General features: G+C 33.6%; 1 protein-coding gene across 2 annotated transcripts in view; it reads left to right on the forward strand.

Moving 5' to 3' along the window:
• Nucleotides 1-27560, forward strand: part of ADCY9 (adenylate cyclase 9) — a 186159-nt gene that overhangs the window by 101023 nt on the left and 57576 nt on the right. For both annotated transcript variants that reach the window (XM_051967711.1, XM_051967720.1), the window contains exon 2: nucleotides 12031-12224. In XM_051967711.1, coding sequence (XP_051823671.1) covers nucleotides 12031-12224 — 194 coding nt within the window. The remainder of the gene's footprint in view (nucleotides 1-12030; nucleotides 12225-27560) is intronic.

A 27560-nucleotide genomic window follows, 5' to 3' on the forward strand; every position in this document is an offset into this window, starting at 1 on the left:
TTGAAGAAAGCACTTTTTAAACAAAGTGTTGTGTGATATGAAACTCAATAGTTAGGAGAGATCCCAGTGGCTATATGGTCTAATTGATTCTTAAGCAAGAATCCTTTCTAGAGTGTCTATGACAATGATCATCTGTCCTCAGACTGGCTAGAGATTTCCTGTGAGGGTATATCTGTGCCTCCTTATCTATACCTACTTTTAGATAACTTCTTTCCCTTCTTTATTTTTAAATATGTATATAGGGAGTTGTTGTGGGTTTTTTTGGTTGGTGTTTTGTCACTTATTTTTTCTTTTCTAACTGATCTGAGCTTTATAAGTTTTTCTATCATGTGTGATGCAAAAAGCAATGGGATCTGCAGATTTTCATATTCATTGACCTGATATTTGATTCCTCTCTTTTTTTCCTGTCTGCTTTGTCTTTCCAAAGGTTTATTGCCACATCTATAAGTAATAAAGACAGGAATATTTTCTGTTTTTTACTTAACTTCTTCCATAAGAATAGGCCTAGACTTTTGTGCATAAAACATCTCCATATGCTTTTATACAGTTTTTTGCTGGTTTTATTGACACCTTGGAGTAATCTTTGAGTTTTCCTTTCCTTCATCTAATCAATAACCAAGACCTGTTGATTCTATATCAATCATATACGTCTTTTATTTTAATCCACTTTTTACCCTTTTTACCATCCCCTGTGCCTTTACCCCAATTTAGCCATTGCCTTATTATCTATACCTTTCTGTTTAAGGTTACTTACTATTTGTCTAAAATACTCTTTTTTTAAAAAAAGATTTTTATTTTTTAATTTATACTTGCTTTATCTCCAGTCCCTTATATAGTTTGTAACCTGAAAACCTCTTTCAGTTCATTTCTTTGCAGTTGCTCTTTGTATTTAAATAGTCTCATATTGGTTTATTAATCCTGTTGTTTTCTTTATATTGATTTCTCTTTTTCATATTCATTCTCTTTTGTTTCTTTTCTCTCATAATTATTCTCTTCATAACCTTAGTTCCTTTTCTTTGGTCATTTTTGTCATCTTCCCTGTCTTAAATTTCTTCCTGTATTATATTTCTCTTCAAGCTTATTGTAGATATTTTTGTGTATTCATTTTCTGATTTGATAATTTTTAAAGCATTAATTAATTGGGGTGTGTGTGTGTGTGTGTGTGTGTGTGTGTGTGTCTCTAATTTTCCTTTGCTTTCCTTTTGAATTCTTCCATGTTGGAGCTTTCATTTCCTTCGAAGTTGTTTAACTTCCTTCAACTAGTAGCCACATTCACGGTCCCCCAGCTCTACCAACTCATTTTGTTTTCTAGGTCTCTATTTTTCTCTACATGGCTTATTTTTATGCTTTAGCCTTTTCCTTGCTTTCTCAAGGATACTTTGTTTCTTGTATACTTCCTTTCCTCCCCTGTCTTATAAACTTTATGCCTCTTATCTCTTATATTTCTTCAATTCAGCAAACATTAAGAAGCCACAGTGTACAAGGCAATATGTCAGGTGCTGGGGATACCAAAGCAAAAATGAAAAGAATCTTACTCTCAAGAACTTGTGTTTTATTGGAGAAGTATAGTAATTTACATTTATATAGTGCTATCGAAAACATTTTACATACATTTTATCATTTGATCCTCACAATAAGACTATGAGATAGGGATTACCATTTTTACCCCCATTTTGCACATGAGGATATAGGCTCTGAAAGACTAAGTGACTTTCTCAAATAACATCAGAGGCAAAATTTGAACCTACTTTCGTCTGATTCCAACTCCATTGAGCTTTCCAATATACCACACTGCCTCTGTTTCTCCTAATCTTTGATCTGTAACGTTATCATACTTCATATCATCATTCACTTCAAGTAATGTCTTTCTTAGTTCTTCAAATGTAATTATATATTCTCTTGGTCAAGATAAACTAACTACTAGCATCTGGTTATTAACATAAAGTTGAGAATCAGTTTTCATTTCTTGATCTCTTTTCATTATTTCAGATCTTTATATATTACAATCTCCTTTGATAATCATGTTTCTTCCATGTAATCTTTTTGAGTTATACTGTTTTCTGAAGCTAACTGTGAAAATATTCTTTTTTAAGAATTCTTTTTAAAATAAAAACATAGCCCTGAATGCATGAAATTCTCTTTTCTTATAGGTTTGTTTCAATAATTATTGCCTTTGAGTTCACTGCCATCCTTCAACTCTCTTACCTAACTTTTCTGTAAGTATTATTTGAATCCCCTCTTTAGTGCTTATGCCTTGTATTAATCTTAAATATACATAAGCTTCCTATAAAATCCTCTCTTTTCTCTTTTATTTTTCCTCAAATACACATTAAGAGGGATGACTTATACCTCTTAGCTTGATTACTATAATTGAAAAGCTGTTCTACTCCATGAAATCTTTTTTAGGTGAAAATGCCACTTAGGTTGAATTATAGAATCAGTCAATTAATCAAACCTGTAAAATAGGTGTAAACAATTTCTGTTGAATCACTCAATCCAAGAAATTTCTATATCTAACAAGCTTCAAGCCACTGGATAAAATAAAATGATGAAATATATTGTGATTAATTGAAAGAATTAAACAAACTTTGGCCCTAGAGATATCAAGAAAATGAATTAGAACAGGAAAACAGTTTTTGAAATGCTTTGAGGATTCAATCCTTCCATCTGTTAACTCAGGTCAATAAGGTGGGAAAAAGGAAACGAGCCCAGAGATACTGAAAAACCTTATTCTTATTAACCATGTTATCTGAGAGAATGCATCAATTACCAAGAATCCATTCAAGTGGGAAGAGAATATATATGTATATATTCATATATAAATTCATATATAAAATATATGAGACAAGGAGCTTCAGAGAGTGTGATCTTTCTGTGGCTGAGAGGAAACAGTTATATTCCTTAGAGCGCAATAGAGAGTTCAGGAGAACTTCATTGATATTCTAGGAAGAAAGAAAAAGACTTCCAGCCAACCAGAAACCAAGTTATTACTTAGTTCACATACCTCTCTAAGTGAGCTCGCATTCCCTGGACTTTGTATGCTCTTGTAGAAAAATGATCCCAGAATTTTGTGGGTATGTTTTACACCAACTCTTTTTACTATGTGGTACTTTAGTAAATACTTATTACCAAAAGCTAATTAAATTGGGCTGGCTAGTAATCAATAGAAACACACTTAGTAAAAACATGTGAGCCAATATTAGAAAACCTTCCATCACTCCTCGGGTTTACCCCTAGACCTTAAAAAGAGAAGTAGTCCAACACTCTCTGGAAACTTAACTTGTTAGTCTATTAGAGGCCTGGAGCAGGAGTAGGAGATATTGCATACATTTTATGTTTTTCCAGTTTCTAAATTCTTAATTTTTCCTGATTAATGTTTTAGTATACCAGATGCCTAAAAAAATAATTCCAGGGACCTAGCTGTATTATCTTTTTCATTGACTAGTTGTGTCTATTTTAAAATGACTTTTCTTTATTCTGACTTTGCATCTTGTTTTATACTTTTTACTACATTTTATTTTAAATTATAGTTTACTCTCAACAAACTTCTCTATTCTAATGCTTAATTGTGATCTAGAGATAATTCTGAGTTCTTTAAGGCTATGCTAACAAGTGGTTATATACATGATCTGGCAATTACCATAACTGTTAGGAAAGTTTTATTTATAATCTAGTCTTTTTTGAAATTTTAAATTGATTAAGTTTCCTGTCCATCTATGGTGATCTCTTTCAAAGCTATTTCTATTCCTCTTGCTTCCAATTTCCCCTGTAAAATTTTAGGCTTTGGGATGCTAGCTGTATTTTCTTGCAAATATTGAATATATTAACTACTATGCTTTTTTACTAATTTATTTTTATTCAGCAAAATTTTTTCTTCTTTACCTGCAAATGAGAAAGAAAGAAAAATAAAACCCATTACAAACATTTATAGTCAAGCAAAGCAAACTGTCTCACTGATCGTGTCTGCAAAAAATGATTCTTTTATCTCTCCCAGGAAGTAGGTAGCATTTTTCTTCATGAATCATTCTTTGGTTACTACACTGATCTGAGTTTCTAAGTCTTTCAAAGTTGTTTCTTTTCTCAATATTATCAGTGTATAAAATTGTTGTCTTAGTTCTGCTTACTTCATTCTGCATCAGTTTAAAAAGAAAAAGTCTTGCCAGATTTCTCTGAAACCATTGCTCCCATAATTTCTTATAGCATGATAGTATTATCTCATTTGCAAACTATAATTTGTTCAACCATTCTCTATTTGATGCTTCAGTTTCCAATTCTTTGAAATTGGCAAAAGAGCTATTATAAATATTTTCTAGGTTCTTAGAATTTGTTCTGATTAAGACTAATCCCTTCCTTAATTTATCTGCCTTCTTCCTTTTCTCTTTTCCCATTTCATTCTCTTTTGAATGAAAGATAGTTCTCTGATTGCATGTTTAATCTATATTGGATTGCTTGCTGTCTAGTGAAGAGGGTGAGCAGGGAGGGAGAAAAATTTGGAACACAAGGTTTTGCAAAGGTGAATGGTGAAAACTATTTTTGTCTGTATTTGAAAAAATAAAGAGCTATGAAATAAAAAAAAAGTCCTCTACTCAGCTGTATGTGTTTGTATTTTCCCCTTTTATTAGAGTGAGGTTCAGTGTTAACCCCTTCTATTCTTTCCTCATTTGTATAGACTTCTACTTGTACTTTCTTATTATGTAAGATAATTTTCCCTAACTTTCTTCTTCCATCACTTTTCCTGCCATTCTTTCTTCCTCACCTTTTCCATTTCTTAAGATCAATAAAACAGAATTACTCTCAGGCCCTCTGTCTAATTAGACTCCCTCTTTGATCCTACGTGATGATGAGGTTCAGAAAGGACATATGCATCATATAAAAACATAAACCCTTTATCTTCATTTAGCTTTTTATGAGCATTCATGTTTATCTTTTTATGTTTCTCACACATTTGCATTTCAAGGATTCTGTGTATCTCTTAACTTTTCATTAAGGAATTTTTTTGAAGTTCTCTATTGCATTAAAGATCTATTTTTTCCACTTTTAAGATTATACTCTGTTGTTGTCATTGTTGTTAATTAAGTTATTCTTGAACATCATATTCCAAATTCTTTTTCATTATTGTGGTGGCTTCTAAATATTTTGTGATTTACATAATTAGTTTCTATTTAGCCCATTCCAATTTTCAGAAGGTTTGTTGCTTGAGGAAGATTTTGTTCCTCTTTTGCCAAGCTGAACATTCCCTTTCCAATTTTTTCTTTCATATCTCTTTTTTTCTTTTCATTTCCCCCCTCAAATATTGTTGTTTTGCTAATAAAAATGTTTAACCCTCTTTTTAAAAAACCCACAGAATTCTTCTTCTCTTTCATAAAGTAGAATTAGAAAGGTAGAGGGGGTACCTGCTTGAAAGAAAGTCTAAAAAGTTTAGATTAGAGCCAAGGAGAGAAGGTAAGGTAGATTGCCTTGGAGAACTTGCAAATCTCCTTTATTAATCATAAATTCCTCATAAAAACAAAGCTCATTTTAAAATATTATATTTCTATATGACATCAAAACATGGAATATAACTGTTTCCAAAAAGTTAAAAGTTAATGTCACTTAGAGGGTAATGGAGGCACATGGTGAGTAACAGCAGACTGCAACATATAATTAATAGGGAGTTCCAAAGAAAAATAGGAGTAAAAGATTTCATTAAGAAATTGTACAGAAGAAAGAAAAAATGGGCTGGTTAAGTGGCAAGAGTTTTTAGAATGACGTGTAGAGGGTTCTAATGGTACCCTCACTATTGTTAAGAGAAAGTAAAAACATTTCCTTACATTGCTAGACAAAGGTATATGGGTGCAAAGAATGTCTGCCTGCCAGCTTGGGGCTGGGCACATGACTGCCCTTTTAGATTAACCCATAGTTTATACAGACAAGGAGAAGAACAGTCAGGCAAACTATGACTATACGCATTTTGAATGCTTATACGTCTCTGTTTTCATTCATCCTAGTGGAATGACTTGTGTAACTTTTGGGGTATGAACAAATCACTAATCTAGCAAATTATTTCTGATGGACTATCCCTAAATTTTAGACTTCAGGGCCTACTCAGCTCTTGTTACTCATTTAATAGTTAAGTCACTTACAATGGTTTCTAGGTGTAAGTTCTTTAAAATTTCATATTTTGCATTTCTAATCTGTAAGCTAAACTTAGCCAATTGTGTTGAACTATCATCAAAGTGTAAGGCTTCATTTAATTCAGCTAATCAAATTGAAATGTAAACAGGACAAATAATTAGTTTATTGGTTTTTCCCTGTTATGGATGGATTGGAAACCTCAGTTTGGCTTCTGTAACATTTGCATTACAGTAAGCACATCATAAAAAAGTGCCTGTATAAAGAAAAATTCAAACTAAAAATAATATTGGCACAGTTATTTATGAAATAATTCAGTAGATGCTTTTTTGGCTCCTACTTAAAAGCTCATGTTTACAATATTCTTTGCAATTTATGCAGTCCTCTCTTCCCAACATGCAATAAGTAAGTAGTATTTATGTTATTATCCCCATTTTATAAATCAGGATATAGCACCTATAGTATATCTCCTCTCTCACATGAATTCCCAGAATAACTGTCCTAGGATTAAATATGGCTCCACATTTACTCAAAATGATAAGCCCCCATTTATGTCTGCTTTTTATTCAGTTAACCAAAACATATACTTCAAAGTAAAGTTCAAATTTTAATAAAATAGTATAGTAAAAAGAATATTCACCCTATAAACACAGGGCACACTGTTTCACAAATATGCATAGCTTCAGTTCAGAGCATGAGTTTGCTGGGATCACAAAGAAGTAGTGACAATTCACACTTATGAGACTGAATGATGTTTTGCCTTTCTTAGGCTTGTACTTCTTCAGGCACAGTATCTCTACTGGTCCTGCTCCTTACTGGGTGTGGTATGTCTCTATTCTGCCTTTTCCCCTATAAGCCTAAAGTATAATGATTAGAATTGCTCTGATAAGAGTAGACAGCTTTTAGTCATAGTCACCATACCAATCCAGCAAAAACAAAAACAAAAACAAAAAAACAAACCAGAGCACCAAGCTAAGATTAGTCTGTCCTTTTAACAATCATAATAACTAACATTGACTTAGTGATTTGAGGCTGTCTAAGCATTTTGCATATAGTGTCTCACTTGAGCTTCACTATAACTGCCTGAAGTAGGTACTTTTATTATCTACATTTTAAAGATGAGGAAAGTAATATTAAAAAGGGTTAGGTGGCTTGTCTAGCATTACACTGGGGGGCTTATTTGAATTCGGGTCTCTATGACTCCAAGTCCAGATCTTTATCCAATGTGTAATCTAGCTGCCAGAGATCAAAGCTTTCTGTTACAGATAAGGACCTTATCTTAAGCTTTCTTATGTACTCACAAATTGTCTTTGACTTAGCTGCAATAAAATTAGTCTGAATCAGGATTTACTTAGCCCATTTTCCTGTCTTTATTATCCATACTTATCTATTATTGTTCATTTCATTTAGTTATGTCAGTCTCTTCGTGACCCTATTTGAAATTTTCTTGGCAAAGAGACTGGAGTAAATTGTCATTTCCTTCTACAGTTTATTTTACACATGAGGAAATTGAGACAAAAAAATGCTGAAGTGACTTGGCCAGGGTCACACAACTAGTGAATGTCTAAGGGAAGGTTTGAACTCAGGAATGTGAGTGTTCTATTCCACCACCTAGCTGCCTTGTTTTTGTTAGTCCTTGGTTCTCAGTTTCTCTTTGTTCTTTAGTGGTTTATTTTGTCCAGATTGCCCAGTGGATAGAATATTGAGCTTGGAATCAGGAAGACCAGAGTACAAATAGCTGTTTACCTCAGTTTCCTCATCTGTAAAATGGGACCTACCTCTCAAAGTTGTAAGAATCAAATGAGATGAGTCTAAAGAGCTTAGGACAGTGCCTGGCACATTATAAGTGCTGTATAAATGTGAGCTATTGATTTTTATTATTAGAAAAACTTCAGTCCCCTTATAAGAATAAGGGACAAAGACAGAATTTAAGCCCAGGCATCCCAGCTGAAAATGCTGTGTTATTATTTTTTTTTCTGCCATCACCATTTTTCATGTATATAGAAATGAAGAAAAAAATTCCTTATTACCAAATAGATGAAACTGACAATATACACATCCTTTTAGTTGCTGTTGTTTGGGGAGAAATGGAAAGAATACGACAGTGGGAAATTTATTAGAATCTTAAAAAGCACCAATTTCTTTGTGGCATTTTTGTGATGGCATACTTGGAAAACTTTTATTCCTTCTCTGCCTATTTGTTGCCCTGGTGAAGGTTATACTTGTCTTTTAAAGTAAATTAAAAGTCTATTAAAAAGAACTGTATATCATTTGTAGGGAAAACTTATATTTGAGACTTCTTAGGCCCTGACTGATGAGCTTTTTTTGGTGTATTAATTGTTGCAGTCCTCAGGCAACATCCTACTTTACTTTCTCTTCAGGTTAATGAGACTATATTTAAACCCCTTGGGAGAAAAGTTTATTTTAAAACAACTGCTACTGTAGGGAGAGAACATTTTTGGCACTCAAAAGAGTCCAGAAACTGAAGGATGTCTCCTTTCCTTGCATGAGTGAAGCAGTTCTGGGCTTGACTCCATTAAAATGTTACTGGGATTTTATAGACTCATCTGGGACTGAGGCTTAGAACTGGGAAAGTCCGGGAAGTACACTGTCATGGTTATTTTTCCATAGCCAGTCTTAGGCCCAGTGAAACTTTATACAACTTATGCTAATCTGCCACTCCACCCCTACCAATAAAAACAACAACAAAAACAAATAAAACCCCAAACCCAATGGACACTCTGGCTATAAAGGAAACTGACAATTTTCAAAAGATTTCTGACCTCCCAGATGGGATTTTGTACTACCTTGTAAATTCTTCATCTCTTTCTGGCTCCCCTTAAGGCTACACATCCTGAATTCCAATAATCTGATTATTGTGTCCTTGAAGTATATAAGTGTAGGGGAATTTGTGGGTCATGTAGTATAACCCCTTCATTTTACAAATGAAGAAACAAGGAACTTTCAGAAAAGGAAGTGACATGCCAGAGGTCACAGCTGGTTAGCGAGGAGCCTCAGCCTGATTCCTTTATTCAGAACTCTTTTAATGCTTTCCCATAATGCCTTATTGGGCTGAGAACTTTTGTTTCAGTTAAACAGTTCCCTAGAGATTAGCCAGGCCCAAATATTTAACACCTTAGTTAATATATAGGGAACAGAAATATGATTTTTCTCTTGTCCATCCTTGGATCCCTCTAAATTCTCCCAAGCTGAAATGAGGAAATCATTTAAATATTATAAATTATATGATCTAAGAAGAATAACCTACTCCTTGAATTTAAATAGTAGTTTATTGTTAGAAATTGTTTGAAAAAATTTCTTTTCATTTCGTTTATTGCAAAAATTTAGAAGAAACCTTGAAGATCTTCTAATCTACCTTTTTTTAAACAAATGATCATATGATCAGAGAAAATTAAATAACTTGCTCAAGTTTACAGAAGTAGTGAATAGCAGAGCCAGATGTCAAACCAATGTCTTCCCACACCAAATCTAGTGTTCTTTCAATTACTTGCATCAGTAAACAAATTAGAAGCATGATAATTTGTTATATATATGTCAATGTTAAGATTCACTAGGTACTAAAACTATATTATAAAGCAGCAGTCATCAAAACCATTTGGTACTGGTTAAGAAATAGAGTAGTAGATAAGTGGAATAGGTTAAGTTCACAAGACACAATAATCAATGACTAATAGAGATCTAGTGTTTGATAAATTGAATCCAAAGATTCCAACTTCTGGGATTAGAACTCATTATTTGACAAAAGTTGCTGAGAAAATTGGAAAATACTTTGGCAGACCCTAGACACTGATCAACACCTAACACCCTATATCAAAATAAGATTTAAATGGGTAGACAAAGGTTGATACTATAAGCAGATTAGGGGAATAAGGGATAGTCTATCTCTCAGATCTCAGAAGAAAGGAATTTGTGGCCAAAGAAGAACTAGAAAATATGAAATCACAATGAATAGTTTTAATTATATCAAATTAAAAAGGTTTTGTACAGACAAAACCAATGCAGCCAAGATTGGAAGGGAAGCAGAAACCTGGGAGTGGGGGTGGAGGAATTACAGCCAAAGGTTCTGATAAAGCCCTCATTTCTAAGATATATAGAGAATTGACTCAAATTTATGAAAATATAAGCCATTCTCTGATTGATAAGTGGTCAAAGGATATGAACAGAAACTTTTCAGATAAAGAAATTAAAGCCATTTGTAGTCACATTAAAAAAATGCTCTAAATCACTACTGATTAGAGAAATGCAAATTAAGACAATGCATATCTCAGATTAGTTAAGATGACAGGAAAAGATAATAATAAAGGTTGGAGGGGATGTGGGAAAACTGGGACACTAATTCATTGTTGGTGGAGTTGTGAACTGTTCCAACCATTCTAGAGAGCAATTTGGAACTATGCCCAAAGAGCTATAAAATTGAACCTTTTGATCTAGCAGTCTCTACTGTGTCTTTAATCCAAAGAGATAATAAAAGAGAAAAAAAATTTGCATGTGCAAAAATGTTTGTAGAAGCCCTTTTTGTAGTAGTAAGGAATTAGAAACTGAGTAGATGCTCATCAGTTGAGGAATGGCTGAATAAGTTATGGTATATGAATGTTATGGAATATTATTATTTATAAGAAATAATCAGCAGGGTGATTTCAGAAAGGCCTAAAAGACTTATATGAACTGGTGCTAAGTGAAGTGAGTAGAACCAAAAGAACATTGTATACAGCAACAACAAAATTATGTGATGATAAATTCTTTATTATTATTATTATAGCTTTTTATTTATAAGCTATATGCATGGGTAATTTTTCAGCATTGACACTTGCAAAACATGATGATAAATTCTAATGGATATGGCTCTTTTCAACAATGAGGTGTCAGGCCAATTCCAATAGACTTATGATAGTGAGAACCATCTACATCCAAAAAGAAGACTATGGGAACTGAATGTGGACCACAGCACAGTGTTTTCACCTTTTTTGTTGTTGTTGTTTACTTGCTTTTTTTTTTTCTTTCTCATTTTTTTCCCTTTTTGATCTGATTTTTCTTGTGTAGGATGATAAATGTAGAAATATGTTTAGAAGAAAAAAAACTTTTATTCATGATTCTGACCAAATAGCTGGAAAGTTATTTGGATATGGATTCTCTTATTAAGGTTATCGATGGTACTTCTCTGTTTCATGATATTCTAAATTATCTAACTATGATATTTGTACTTTCATTCAAATTTTTTTAATAATGATATTAATACTAGAAACAAAATTTGAGTACAAGAACAGTTTGGAAGTAGATATTCAGAAAAAATCACAGATCAATTACTTTGTCTAACAACTATTTTCCAGTGAGGTGTCGGTCAAAAGTAGCATGAATTAACTAGGTAGCTAATAAAAACGTCTATTCAAGAGTTTTTGTGCATGGTTCTTGATATAATAGGAGAAGAATGAAATATACAGGTCTAGTTGTGTTTTACCCTGAGTCATGAGATTTCCTCATTTGTGTACTTTATAATTGTGTGCCCTCTGTTTCCCATAAACACTGAGAACATGAGTAGAAAACCACAATCCAGATATATGTGTGAATTGTGTTATTAATTTACTTATATTAACATATTACTTCCATTGCTTCATTGTTAAATAAATGCATACATTTACTAAAAAAAAAAAAGCTTCAATACTTAGCAGATACTGAATTAGAACTGTGATTTTTATTACCATGTTTATTCTCAGTGTAGCCATACTTTTATGACAATTTTGTGGGTATCCCTATTACATATGTCATAATAAAATGAATAATAATAATGAGAGCTAGTACTTATATAGTACTTTAAGTTATATATATATGCATATGTTTATTAAGGTCAACTATATTTAGATGATTGTTTCTATTTGTGATGGTTGTCATTTTTATCTGTAGGTTTGAAGACATACCTGATATCGGGTCAAAGAGTCCTGAAAGAATCCTATTGCAGCTGTTCAGAGGTGTTACTTTCTGGCTTTGAGGCAGGGGATCGTTCAAGCTTGTCTTCAGGTCCTAAATTACAAGGAGCATCATCACCAGAGAGCGTCAGCGACTTGGCAAAGGGTTTTAAAACTTTTGATAAAAATAAGGTTAGTTTTTTCATATTTAAAAAAAAATCTTATTTTAATTCTAGGACAAAATTTGTAAAATAATAAATGTACTTTGGTTATGACAAACTTCTTAGTATATATGGGAAGTAATAATTTTTAGGGTAATTATTAATCGCCCTTATTAATTCTAATTTTTTGTCTTAATACAATTGTAGTGTCTTTATAGATTCATAGTCATGAATAATAGGTAATTCTACTTGCAGATAATTTAAAGAAAAATTTCTATATATTATTTCAAAGTGACCCTTTCCCACTTTGCCTATCTATAACTCCCCAGAAACAAAATTGTACTCCATTTTCTTATTACTTTCATCCCTAAAATGTATTTGATATTAACTTACTGTAAAATACATGCCTCAATGTAATTCCAGTCCAAGGGCCTTATTATTCTTTTTTCCCATACCCCTCTCCCCCAAACTCTGGACTTTGTGAATTCACAAGCCAACCCAACAGAGTTATTTTCTCTTTGGTTCATTTAAGCGTCTTCTTAGAGTAAAGTCTGGGAAGCTATCCATAGATAGTTTGCATTTGCATCAATCAGCTAGCATTAACAATTGCTATATTATAAATAATATGGCCAGTTCTGTGCTAAGCAATGAGGATACAAAGAAAGGCAAAAATCAGCTCTCACAGTTACCGGTGGAAGAGACAACTTGCAAACAACTGTATATAAACAAACAGTATATGGGATAAACTAGGGCTAATCAACAGAAGGAAGGCATTAGCATTAAAGAGAATTAGGAAAGACCTCTTGAAGAAGATGGGACTTTTGTTGAGTCTTGAAGGAAGCCAAGAGGCTGAAATAAGGAAGAAGAGAGTTTCGACTAGGGGGACAGTGGGAAACTGCACAGTCAGTAATGTGTGTTATATGTACACTGTGTAATATGGTGTGTAAGGAACAGTAAAGGAGCCGGTATCACAGTATTACATAATCCATAGATTATTCTCCATAGAGGAGAGGAATGGTCCTGGTTATAGATGACTTTATAAACCTGAGGATTTTATCATTGATTTTGGAGATAAGGAGATACAGGAGGTGATTGCATGATGAAGGGATGAGTCAGATTTGTACTTCAGGAGGATCAATTTGACAGCTAAATGAAAAAAGATTAAAATAAGGCAGGGAGGCAGGGACACCAAAGAGCAAGCTACTACAGCAATCCAGGTGTGAGATGATGGCCCCCACCAGGACTGTGGCACTTGGCAACAGATTGAATTTGCTGGTAAGAGAAAGCCAGTAGTTGAATACGACCCCTAGGCTGCAAGTGTGTAACAGAGGCTTAGATTCTTATATAAGCTCTCAAAGTAAGAAATATATGTTGGGCAAACAGTATTTCACCCCACAGAAAATTCAGAAGATACAAAGAATTTATAGGAAGCCACAAACAGGAACGAAAAACTACATAAGATTCACTTGAAAGGGAACTGGACTTGAAGTTGCCAGTGAAGTGATAGCCTAACCACCATGAGTAAAATGAGCAGAACCAAGAAAACATTGTACACAGTAACAGCAAAATTGTGTGATGATCAGCTATGATAGACTTAACTTTTCTCAGCAATACAGTGATCCAAGATAATTCCAATAGATTTGGGATGGAAAATGTGAGGCATACCATTTTCGCCATGTTTTGTTTTGTTTTGTTTTTCTTATGGTTTTTCCCCTTTGTTCTGATTTTTCTTTTCCAAAAGGATATATATGAAATATGTTAAAAATTGATTTATGTGCATAATTTATATCAGATTGCTTGTTGTGTTGGGGAAGGGAAAGGGAAGGAGTGAAAAAATGAAACTCAAAATCTTACAAAAATGAAATTGAAAACCATCTTTACTTGTAATTGGAAAATAATATACCATCTAGATAAAAAAAAATTAAAAAGGGGAAAAAGTAACAACTAGAAATCAAGAATGGGGTGGGGGGGAGGAAGAAATAATTGGTAAAATAGAAATACTTGAATCTACAGTATCAAGTCTCAGCAAAGATACAAAAGAGAAAATAACTGATTGGGAATGCAAATATATGGAAGTAAAGGACATTCTAGAAAAAAACAATAATGTGAAAAGAAAACATGATCTCTTCACAAGAAAACCATATTAATCTCAAAATCAGGATGTGTGGTTACAACTTAAGGATTATAGATCTCCCAGAAAAACCTATGTCAAAAAACACCTGAACAGAAAATGTTCCTAATGTTGAAAATTATATAAGAAAACTGACTTGAATTTCTGAACATAGAAAACAAAGTGCCACTTACAAGACTATACCAAAAAAAAAAAAAAAAAGACTATACAAATTATTTCTAGAAAATATCCTATGCTGTAAACTCCAAAGCACATAGTTGTTAAACAATTCTAACAAATTTTGCAAGTCATCAATAGAAAAAGTTTCAAATATAAGAAAGGGAATTCAAATAACACAGACCTATTCTGTACCCATAAGAAACCACAGAAAGAATAAAATAATGTAGAATGAAAAAAGAGTGAAAAAACTCAAAACCTGTAAGTCTGAACCTAAACATTAATGAAGAAAAATGGATGTTCAGAGGAGTAACTAGTTTTTCACAAATACCCATATACATTTTTATACATATATTATATATATATGCACACACACATATACACATATGTACATATATATATAAACATATGTATATATATGTACAAGCATGTGTATATATTTTAGGAGGAAATTTTTGTTATAAAAGGAATTTGCTTCATCTTTATTAATATCACTAAGAAAAATGGTAATTTCTTAATTTAGCACATGTGCCCTTAGAAATTCTTTGATATAAGAAAATCAGTATGTTTTGCAGTAATATAGAGGTAGCCAATACTCTGCCCCCATACCATCACATAATTAATTTTACAAAGAAGCTTCCTTTTAATGAACGTGCTAATAACATCAATTACCCTCATAACAATTTTAAAAACTGTTATGTAGTAGGAAACAAAGTATTTAAATTGCATGAGGGGCCTCATTTTTAACTAATGTTTTTAGATTTTAATTTCATGCTACATCAATTGAGCTCCATCAAGGAAAGTCTCTAAACAACTTTATATAATGCAAGTCACAGATAAGCATTATTAGTTTGCTTTTGCTTATTAATGGTATCTAATACAATATGTGTAGAGGGCTGAAACTCTTGAGTTCATCACTGAGGTCCAGACAACAGAGCATTTAAAGCTAATTACCTATTGGACAATACTCTATAAGCATATACTTGGAAAATGGCCCTTCCCACTATCCTGGGCTGGCTCAATGATTGGTGTATACAGAGAATTGTAGGAGGGACTGGGGGTAGAATAAGACTAGCCAGGGTCACTTTGTCGGTAGACAGGGAAGAAGGAGGTTGTGGAGATCCTGTTTCCATCCAATTCAATCCTACCTCTAAAAACCAAGAATAAAGACCAAGGGCTTTTGCTTATCCTGACTCCCAGTGATTCTAAGGTATCCAGGGTGCTAATGCGGTCATCACAAGCATGCTTTCATTTATTTATTTCAGCATTCTTCTGGATGACATTGTAAGTTGCCTTTGATTTCTCTCTCAACTGAGAGATGCACTTGTGTTTGTAGAAGTATCTCTATTTTTTGAGACTCCAAAACACAAGTTATTATATAGGCAAGGATAATTCCCAAGTACTCCAGTCTATCTCTTTTTTGTTAAGAAGTAGGAAGCATGCTTCATCAATAGTTTTCTGGAGTCCTGACTGGTTATTCATGTCATCATGATCACTGTAACATTGTTTCTTTTGGTTCTACTTGCTTCATTCATTTCACACAGGTATTTCCAAATTTCTCTGAATACTTCCTTTTCATAGTCTTTTTTAATGGCATGATAAAATTCCATTATAGTTAACCATTCCCCACCTGTACATATAGATCTTTTACTTCTTTCTTTGAGGTATATGCCTAGTGGTGACATGACTGTAATTTTAAACCCAGACTCTCTGATTCCAAATCTGGATTTCTTTTCACTATACCATGCTCCTTCAAGTGTACCTAACTTGCTAAACTTCAACTCCAATGCCTTGGATGAAGATATAGTGTTGCTTAAGATAGTTAACACAATGAATGGAGTCAGGATTGAGAATGACTTTGACTGTCTGTGTTTGAATCTCAGGACTTAAATTACTCTCTTAAGACCTTGTCATTCTACCAGCTGGTTCCTCCCATAATCTTAACTTTAAGGAAAGTACATAGACCAGCCATGTCCTCATTCCTTTTTAGGGCTTCATTCTGAACTCTTTGGACATCCCCTTACCCCCATCCCTACCCTTTCAATTTCTTTTTATGTGTTGTCTTCTCCACTCCCCCTTCACAATGGAATCCCCTTGAGGTCAGGTATTGTCTTTCAGCTTGTATTTATGTTCCTTGTACTTAGAGTGGTGCCAGAATAAGCATTTAATAGATGTTTATTGACTGATGTCATTAGATAAAATTCAATAAAAATAAACATAAATCTTAGACTTGGGTTGAAAAAATCAATTCAGGCAATTCCAATAGATTTGTGATGGAAAAAGCCATCCTCATCCAGAGTACGGAGACTGAATGTGGATTAAAGCATAGCATTTTCACTTTTTTGTTGGTGTCATTTTCTTTTTTTGTGTGTGTGTGTGTATTTTTCTTTTACCTTTTGATCTGATTTTTCTTGTGCCACATGACAAATAGAGAAACATATTTAGAAGAATTATACACATTTAACTGATATTGAATTGCTTACTGTCTAAGGGAGGGGACGGGAGAGGAAAGGAGAAAAATTTGAAACACAAAGTTTTATAAAAGTGAATGTTGAAAACTGTCTTTGCACTTATTTGGAAAAACTAAAAAGCTACTAAAAAAGAAAAAATCAATTCAGATATCCAATTGGGAAGATATAACTCAAGAGTAGTTACTCTGAAAAATATCTTATGGTTTAATTGTAACTACATGCTCAATATGATTTATCAATGCTATTTGGTCACCCTCAAAAAAGCTAATGGGATAGGTTACATTAAGAGTCAGAGTTTCCCACAATAGTCCTTTTGTACTTTGTCCTGGCCAGAGCACATTTGAAGTAGAATAGTGGAGGACTTCAAATATATGTCATATAAAGTTAAGTTGAAGAAATTTGAGGTGTTGAACCTGGAAAAGAAAAGAAAGACCAGGGTGATAGTAGTAATAATTCTTTTCAAATATCTGAAGGACTATTATGTACAAGAGGTATTACACTTGCTCTCCTTTAATTAGATATTTGAGGGGCTTCTCTCTATTTAGGGGCCCCTCGTCAAAAGGGGAGAATCGAGAGCAAAATTAGAAAGAGGCAAATTTAGGATTAATTTCAGGAAAACTTGTTAAAAATTAAATCTGTCGAAAAGTGGAGTGGGTATCTTTGAAGTGATCATTTCCCCTCCATATATTAGCAAGAGATTGTATGTTATAGGTAAGCTTCCCTTCATCCAGTATTTCTCCTCCCTATTGTGGCTAAATTCCTTAAAAAAAAAAATCTACAATTGATGCCTCCCCTTTTTTTCCTCTCACTTTAATTCTCTGGAGCCTGATTTCTCACCTCACAATCCAATTGAAGCTGCTCTTTCTAAAATTAACAGTAATCTCTTCATTGCTCAATCTAAAGGCCTTTTCTCAATCTTCATCCTTCTTGCCCTCTCTGTTGTATTTGGTATTATCAACCATCTTCTTATTATTCTCGTCTCTCTAAGGTTTTCATGACATTGTTTTCTCATATATATATCTCTTCCTAAAAATATGACCATTCTTACTGAGTTTCCTTCATCCTCATCACACCCTCAATAACTGGAGGTCCTGAGACTTCTTCTCGCCCTCTATATGATCTCATCTATTTCCAATTAATTTTCATCTCTACAAGATGATTCTCAGATCTTTTTTCCCCCAGCCCTCACTTTTCTCATGATTTCTTACACATATCTTCAGCTAGATATTTTGAACTGGGTATCTCATACATATCTGAGGTCATGTAAATATTTCTTAGGTCAAAAAGGGCCGTCAGTGGAAAAAAATTAAGAAGGTCTGTCTTCTGGGTTTCAGGTTTTTATAAAATGAGGTTAGACTAAATGATCTCTAAGATTTACAGTCCTTCTAAATCTATGATCCTGTGTATGTATCATCTGATCATGGAGCCAAAAACCGGGTAAGGAGGCCAAATAAGGCCAGAATAGAAGAGGTAAGAAAAGTTTCAGAGACTAGGAATGATACATGATGCAGGCACACAGGTATAATGAGAGTGTGCTAGCTTCTCAAAACTATGTAAGGAGGGCCATCACTTTTTCTCCTGTCATGAATGCTCTTGTGTAATACAGGTTATTAGCAAAACTATATTTAATCAGAAGATCATTAAACTACATATCCTTTGATACAATGATAGTAGTTCCATATCACATAGAGATTAAAGAAATAAAGAACCCATCTGTACAAAAAAATTTCCATAGCAGTACTTTTTGTTGTAGCTGAGAACTAGAAACAGAAATGATATCCATTAATTAGGTAACAATTGAACAAATTACATAAATGAAATGCAATATTACTGTACTTTGAGAAATGACAAAAGGAAAGGACTCAAAGGTCCAAAGAAACCTCAGGAGATCTGTATACACTGAGACAGAATGAAATAAGCAGAACTAAGAGAAAGCTTCATACAGTGACTTCAACCTGTAAAAATGAAGAACTTTGATCAATACAATGACCAGCAATGATGCCAGAGGACCAGTGATGCATACTATCTACTTTCTGAGAGAAAGATGTTAGATACAACAGGAAGAATTAGATATAACATTTTCCACACATGGCTAACGTAGGAATTTGTTTTGCTTCTTTGTGCATTATTACCAGAGTTTTGAAAAGTAGAAGAAATGAACAAATGCAGAAGAAAAAGAATAGAAATCTAGCTATTAAGCTTATATTAAACATATTAGCATTTTTGAACTATATTCTTTCTTCCATATGTTGTTTCAATATTTTTGTTTTTAAGATATAAAAGAAAGAAACTATTGACCTAAAGTTAGGTAAGGAGAAAGAAGGAACCAATTTTAAAAATAGGATAAGGACAGACCAGTTAAAAAGTAGAAGGCCTGAAGAAGAGAGCCATCAAATCTGAAGAGAAAAAGGCATTGATTATTACAGAGAATGTTAAAAAACATCAGAATGAAATAGAGGTGATAATCCTAATTTGGATTTACACAGTGCTTTACAATTTACAAAGAACTTTTCTCACAATGAGGGAGAATCTTGCATCTCATTTTACAAATGAGAATTTCTTCTTGAGAAGTTGTTTCAGTTGTGTCTGACACGTCATGACCCTATTTGGGATTTTCTTGGCAAAAATACTAGAAGAGTCTGCCATTTCATTCTCCAGCTCATTTTACAAATGAGGAAGCAAAAGCAAGCAGGGTGAAGCATCTTGCCCAGGGTCAAACAGCTAGTAAGTGTCTGAAGTAAAATTTGAACTCGTGTCTTTCTGATTCCAGAACTAAGTTACAATTATATCAGTGCTTTCAGAAACACTTTAAGAAAAACGAAATCATGTAGAGTCACTATTCAACTATTATATTTACTGTCATATTTATAATTAATTGGAATTTTGAAGGTTATGGTTATAAGGTACAAATTAGTGTACATGAAAAATTAAAAACTCCTAATCTTTCACTTAAAATTTTTAATTAGAATAAAGATAATTAGTTTAAAAATTACATCATTTAAATAACCAATGATAGTGCATTTGAATTTTTTTGCATTGAAATTTGTATTATAATAAAAAGGTCTCACATGGATTTGTTAAAGTGGTTAGCTGGGATTCTTAAAACTTTTTTTTGTGTGCTTTGGACCCCTTTGGCAATCTGATGAAGCCTGTGTATTCCTCAGAATGATGAAATGCATAAAATAAAATCCATATGGTTACAAAGGAAACCAATTCTATTGAAATGCAATTATCAAATTTTTTTTTACCAAGTTCACAAACTTCAGGCCTTAAAGTATCCCTTCATCAGATGGACAAACAGTAGATAGATAGTTAGATAGATAGACAGACAGACAGATAGAGAGATAGATAGGGTATTTTTAAAAAATGATCACTTAAGAGATTATCTAGTTAGAAAGTACTCATGTTTCAGCTAATGTTCATTAGTTCTACATTAATCTATTATTCAACACCTCTGGGCTGTGCTCTCACCGGGTATTTCTAGTGTTTACTATCAGTAATGAAGTTAATGATGTAGATTTGCCCACATGGGGGCAATTCAGTAAGGATGTATTCTGTTTTCAAACAGAATACTTCCCCCTTTGAGATTTTATTTCAGCTTTAGCTTGGGAGCCATTCCTTTGTGACTATCTCCATTACTTATTTAATAACATTAAATAAATGATCGTTTCTTTTCTCCCTTTGTCATCTGTATATAAAATTATTATCATTAGGTTCAGTTTGAAGAAGTTGTTGTTGTTCAGAAGTAGAAGTACTTTTATTCCATTACAATAATTGAAAAGATAATAGGTTTTTCAAAATCTATTTATAATATTTGTGATAGAAATTAAATGTCAAGTATATATTATGAATTATTTTCTGACTGATGGAAATAATACTAGGGTTTTAAAGGCCATTACTAGTTTTGTTCTTTGCTATTTGACAGCCCACCTGTATTTACTGAGGAGCACATTGTGGACAAAACATGTTGCCTCACTTATACCACTGTATAACAGAAGTATTTTGTAAATTTTAAAGTTATGTGTAAATGAGATTAGTTGTTGTTATTGTTATAATCTGGTGTGCTTTAGGGAATGGAGTATTAGAAATATGTTTTCTAGAAAAGTGAAGCTGATCCATTTAAACATCATTTATTTGAATTATTTTAAAGTAATCTTTTAAAGTAATTTCTAAGTAATCTTTCTTTTGTATGTTTCTCTGACTTAAAAAGCAATGTGAAGAATATAATTTAATCTTTTTTTTTTTTTTTATGATTACAGTTATAGGGCATAATACTCAAATGCCTTCACGGCTATTGAGACTAACAGGCAAGATTTGTGCCTGCACTGAAAGATTCCCTACACTAAATAACCTCTAAGCTACTATGGATAATTGTCAGTTCTTGTCTAGGTTTGATAATTTTTTGTTTCCTATCTTATTACATAAATGTCATTTTTTACCATTGTCATTGGACGTATGTCAAGAAGCCTATTTTCCTCTACCTCCCACACTTTCCTTTCTAAATTGTTATTGAGTTAGGAAACCAGATAAACAACTTTATTAAAATTGTTTCTAAAATAGACTCTGAGTAAAGGGACAGGGACTCTGGTAAAGAGAGCACAAGCTTAAAGAACATAGACTTTGGTATCTCTTTTGGCTGCTATGAAGATTTTTTGGTCTTTTTTCTTCTTTTCTAGGTTCTCTGATAAATTTCAGAAAGATGAGGTTGGTTCTGAGATAAATGACTTCTGTATCAGTGCAGTGTTTCTGCATACAGGAAATAAAATATGATCTTTATTGTTTAGATAGCAAAGGACCATAAAATTTAATGTATATTGGCATCTTTATTATTTGGTTCTAAAAATCCAATATTGATTGTCAATTATATGTGCACAGGTGATACACATTATGGTTTATCTGCTCCTGTACTGTGTGCTGTACACACACACACACACACACACACACACACATACATATATATGGCAATTCATTCAATGCTGTAACTACTTTTCTGACATCTAAAGAAGTCCTCATGGAAGGTTTTTCTTTGTTTTCCTTTCCTTTGCTTTTTCTCTAAGAACTGTATCTTTTGTTCCGGTGTTGATATCCCTCTGTCAGTAACAGCAACTACCTGTACTTTCTCAACAATCTTTAAATTCACTACCCTCAGCCATATATACTTTTTGGAAACTCCTTTTCCAATTATTTTATCCTACATGCTTCAGTCTGTTTTAAAAACAAAGTAACTGCTTCATTCACTAGATAGGTAAATAGGTTAGTTTAGGTAGGTAGAGCATTTTAATAAGTGTTCACTTAAAATGTTCTAGGCATTATGCTAAACACTAGCAATCCAATATAAGCAAATGTATGCAAAACAGTCTCTTATCTTCAATCTTCTTCTCTTCTAATAGGGGAAAATTCTTTAAAGGGGAGCAGGAAGGGGAGATAGTTATATGCAGAGTATCTTGGGAGAAGTGCCTGGGTTCTGGAAAGATCGACAGAAGCTGAGAGCCAATGAACCTGGGACAAAGTCCCAACTGCTGGTAGAAACTCTTGGTTACACCTTTGATTCCAAGTTCTCCTCCTACCTGTTTACCTGTTCCTGTTCAATCTCTTTTGCTGGTTCTTGATCTATGTTATAACCTCTGGTAATATGTCCCTGAAGATTCTGTTCTAGACTCTTTTCCTCTTTTTCTCTACACTCCTCACTTGGAGATCCTAGGAACTCTTTTGGGTTTGGTTCTCATTTCTATGCAGATCATTCCCTGATGTGAAAATCTAGTCTATGTCTCTTCTGAGTTCCCTTAAGGACACCTATTTGGATATCTGATGGACAACTTAAACTCCAATAGTTGTTTGTGACTCTTCATACTCCATTCCGTGTTCAAAGATAATCACTTTTTATTGTAACAATTCTTGTATGTTCCCCGCTTTCCACTCATATAGCCATTCTAATTCCGGCCATTATCAATGCTCACCTAAAAAAGTCTTCTGTTATCTCCCTGCCTGGTGTCTCTCCTCACTCAATTTCTTCTCCAAAACTACTGAACTGATTTTCCTAAAGCATAGATTTGACCATATTATCTCACCTCTACTTAATAAATACCAGTGGATCCATATTACTTCAGCATACAGAATCAAGTCCTATTAGACTTTTGAAGCTTTTCTTTTTATCTTTCCGTTATTCTTCTACTGTGCCATAATCTGGAAAATCTGTGTAAAATATTTTTGTTTTTCCCTTAACACCAGAGAAGAAGTCTGAATTTTTATGGGGTATTTTCAGTACTTTATTGTAAAATTTGGGGTATTTGATTATAGGCTTTGTGTTATCTACTGATCCTCACTTGTAATCTGTGGTGTCTGCAAAATTCCCATTTAATTTCTTTTGCTGATTCGCGACATAAATAGAACCTATGATGGGAAAAAATGTGATATGGAAGGGATAACTGGACTCATCTCTAGGTATTCTGATTCAGCCATATGGGTCTGCTTTTTGGTCATATGACACTCTTCTATGCTTGAGAACTGGAGAAGGAAATAGCAAACCATTCCAGTATCTTTGCCAAGAAAATCCCAAATGGCATCACAAAGAGTTGGACATCACTAAAACAACTTAACAACAATTTTAATTTGAGATCTGGTTCTGTTGGATTCCCTTCTTTCCTATTTGAAATTTTTGATCTTTTGTACTTTCAAATTAGCCCTATAAAATAAATGTTAATTTTATGCCTTATACATGGTAAACATGATTGATTAATGTATAGCTTTTTCCAAAACAGATAGATTAGGAGGTGATTATTCTATTACAAAGGGGCTTTTAGCTTTACAAGATGATTTATCAAAAGATGTCTGCTTCCCAGATGCATTTAAGTATTTGTTCAAGTACTATAAAGAGGAAAGATACAAAAATGATTAGCATAGAATCCATAGCTTTAAAGAGCTTAAAATCTAGTAGAAAGGATAAGTCATTAAATGCCTACCATACCTGGTAGCTTGTGATGAGAAAAATACATAGTACTCTGGAGGATTAAAAGTTTTCAAGGAAGAGGTGACTTTTCAGGAGCTTTTTGGAGAGGGAATGAGACAGTGAAGGGTAGAGATGCAAACAGAGAGATATTTCTGGCAGAAAGAACATTAGTAAAGACATAGTCAGAAAAATATGGAATATATACAGAGTACAGTCCAGAAAATGTATTATGGAGTATGGAAGAGAGAGACAAGAAAAGTATATTGAGATTATAGTTTCGAGCCTAGCTTTTTAAACTGTGATTTGAGATCCTATCTGGGGTCTTATAATTGAATGTGTGGGGGCAGAAGGGTCACAAAATTATAATTTATTATCAGTAAACATCTGGTTTGTATACCTTTTTATATACCCACATATCTGGGGTCACATAAAATTCCTTGGGTGAAAAGGGGTCATGAGTGGAAAATGTTTAAGAATCCTGGTTTAGGGGGTCTTAAATTCTAGGTATGGAATTTGCATTTCATTCTTCTATAATGCAATGGGAGTTCCTGAAGACATTTGAATATAAAAGTGGCATTATCAGAGTTCTTTGAAAAAAGTAATCTGTAGAGTGGATTGGGAGGGAAGAAGTGATTGAAGGATTACTGGGAAAATCCATATTAATCTAGGCAATAGAATTAGGAAAGAATTTTTATGCAATAAGCAGAAGTACTAAGCTAATCTTTAGGCACTGGAAAGGCCTTTAAAGACTGCAGAAAAATCTGTCATACCAGTAACATTTCTTATCAGTACTGTTTGTTTAGCTATGCCTTCCTAAACTTCTATAGCTACAAGGCTTTTGAGAGAGTAAGGATCACTTTCAGATGTCTGAAATACCTACAAAGTCCCTCTTTGAGAAGTTAGGGAGTCATAAAATGATAATTTTATTTACAAATTTTATGTAGATAGAAAGGATCTTAGAGAGAATCTTGGTGGCACAATGGACAGAGTATTGGATCTAGAGTTAGGAAGATATGAATTCAAATCTAGTCTTTTTGTTGAAATGATGTGCTTAATAAGTAACAAAATGAAAACAATCCTCCTCCTCTGGCATTATTTCCATCATATCACCCTACAAGACAGACACTTTTAGTTCTTTCCATAGGAAAAGAACCTGCTTTTGAGGGGTGGGGATGGGAAGAAGTAGGGGAAAAGTCTCCACCATAGACTCTTGAACTGAAGAGCAGCCTCTTGTGTTAGGAAAGGTAACTCCTGATTGACTGATAGACTAATGGGAAAAATAAGCAGAAGCAAGACAATAAAATAGAGCAAGGAGAGGCAAGGCAACAACTTGGAATGGTGAATGGGAGAACTCAGGAGCCACAGATATTTGGGAGGAAATTGCCATTCTAGCAGGTCTTTGATTCCTAATGCCATAATTCCAGAGACTCTTAAGAGTAAACTCATAGGATGAGATCATTCTCTCCCCAGTTAAGCTGAAATTTCATCTTAGACCTTGATCACAAAGTCCTGACTCTTGTATATTCCATTGCTTAATCTAGATAACTTTCCCATGACTGTTTCATTGCTTACTTTGATAAATGTTTGTTTCCTATTCATGACTGACTTTTCTAAGAACTTCATGGTACTGCTTCAAGCCACCTGGGATTATACTTTTACCCTCCAGATGTGTGGAAGAATTACCTGCCCATAAAGTGACCAGAGAAAGTGCCTTTTATCTTGCTCCCCCAAAAGAATAATATATCTAGATTTCAAATGTTTGTGTGATGAATAGATATAATTCCAAATCCAGTATTCTTCTTGAAGATAGGTGAATGAAGGAGTAATTACCAAGCTGGAAGCATTCTCCTATTCTCTATAAAGTTGGAAACCTGTCTTTTTAGAGATATTAGGTGGGACATCTCCACATCTCTTTACCAAACTGTCTATCTGTCTATCGTTATATTTATATTTGTTCCAAGCAAACTGTCTAGTGCTTTGTTATCCTAATGTGTTACCTTGGGTTTATCAGTTGGTCATTGAACAAGTTCACATTGTAGAGTTTGACAGAAAACAGTACCATGTCAAAAATTTGAACTCAGATTAGACTTGAACAAGTGAAATAATTAAAAGAGGGAAAAAAACCATATAGCTACAGATTTGAAAAGCTGACTAAAATGGCAACTAATAGTTCCTTCCTATAAAGAAAGTAATCTCTTCCCTCTCCATGTGTTCTTTCATATTTAATTTGTAAAGATCTTTGTGTAGGTTCATAGAATCTCAAAAATTCATTGGTGTAGAGAATTAACAGCATGGAAACATTACCACCACCACCACTAGCAGTTAAGATTAACAGCTCATCTATAATGTGCAGTCTTAGAGAATTGTGTGGGGACCCTGAGAAGCTAAAATGTTCACCTATACCTCTCTCTCTCCTCTAATTGAGGCAGGATGTATTTGAACCCAGGCCTTCCTAATGCCCAAACCTCCCCGACCCCATTCACTGTCTTACCAATTCTTAGGGATCTTAAAGATCATTTAATCGATTTTTGTATCATACCATCCTAAGTTGTACAGGAGAGCCAACAAGCCTTGTGCTTTTTGGAAAAGGATAATTGTAAATGCAGCCCAATCATATAACCATTAATATGTAGAAGTCCTAGGTGAATGATTTTAGTAGAGGAAAAAACATCATTAGTTAGCTAGTCAATTAATATCTTTTCCCTAAGTCTTTTCTTGGCTAAACATCAATAGTTCCTTCCATACTATTATTAATAAGATGTAGTTTCCCTTACCATCCTGGTCATCTTTCATTTGTATGCTCTTCCGTTTGTCATTGGCCTTTCTATTAGATGTACAGAACAAGTACACTATATTAAATATGGTCTTATCAGGACTATCACCTTCCTTGTTGTAGACTTTCTTAATGTAGCCTAAGATGGCACTAGCTTTTTTGGCTTGTCTTATTGCATTGTTGACTTGAATTCAGTTTGGAGACTTCTAAAAACTCTGTCTTCATTACATGAATAGTGGTGTAGATACAATTCCAAAATTAATTAAAGTGTCCTCTGTCCTCACATATTCAAACTTTGTGAAACATCTTTCCACTTAGTTTCTTGACCAGTTATACTGATCCTCTGTCATCACTACAGATTAATACTTGCAATTTCTCTCTGGCCATAGTTGCCAAAACAAAATTATTCCTGGTCTTAATTTCTATAACACAAGCATCTTACCAGGAACTCCACTGACATACATGAATTCAGGAAAGATTTTATTTTAAATTCTTGCAACATGTTTAACATATATTGGATTTCTTGCAGTCTGGCAGTGGGGAGAGAAGAAAAAAAAATTTTGCAACACAAGATTTTCCAAGGGTGGATGTCGAAGATTATATATGTGTTTATAGAAAAAAAAATTCTTGCAAGAGTGGGTGTCTAAACTAGTAGGCACACCCTTAAAGTGCAAAAACCCAGCCTTTTATTCCCTGTACCAAAACGCAAGTTTCTCCCCATGTCCCTCATTGGCTGGATACTACACAGCCCAATTCCTCCATTGAAATCTCCATCTCTGGTTACATCTCCCATTGGTTTTCATCTTATTTGGTCATAGTTCCCCATGAGTGACCATTTTGGCAGTCCCTCCCTTAACTCGCATTCTTCATTGGGATCCTACCCCTCATTT

The sequence above is a fragment of the Antechinus flavipes genome, chromosome 1 (genome assembly GCF_016432865.1).
Source record: "Antechinus flavipes isolate AdamAnt ecotype Samford, QLD, Australia chromosome 1, AdamAnt_v2, whole genome shotgun sequence".
NCBI classification, from domain to species: domain Eukaryota; kingdom Metazoa; phylum Chordata; class Mammalia; order Dasyuromorphia; family Dasyuridae; genus Antechinus; species Antechinus flavipes.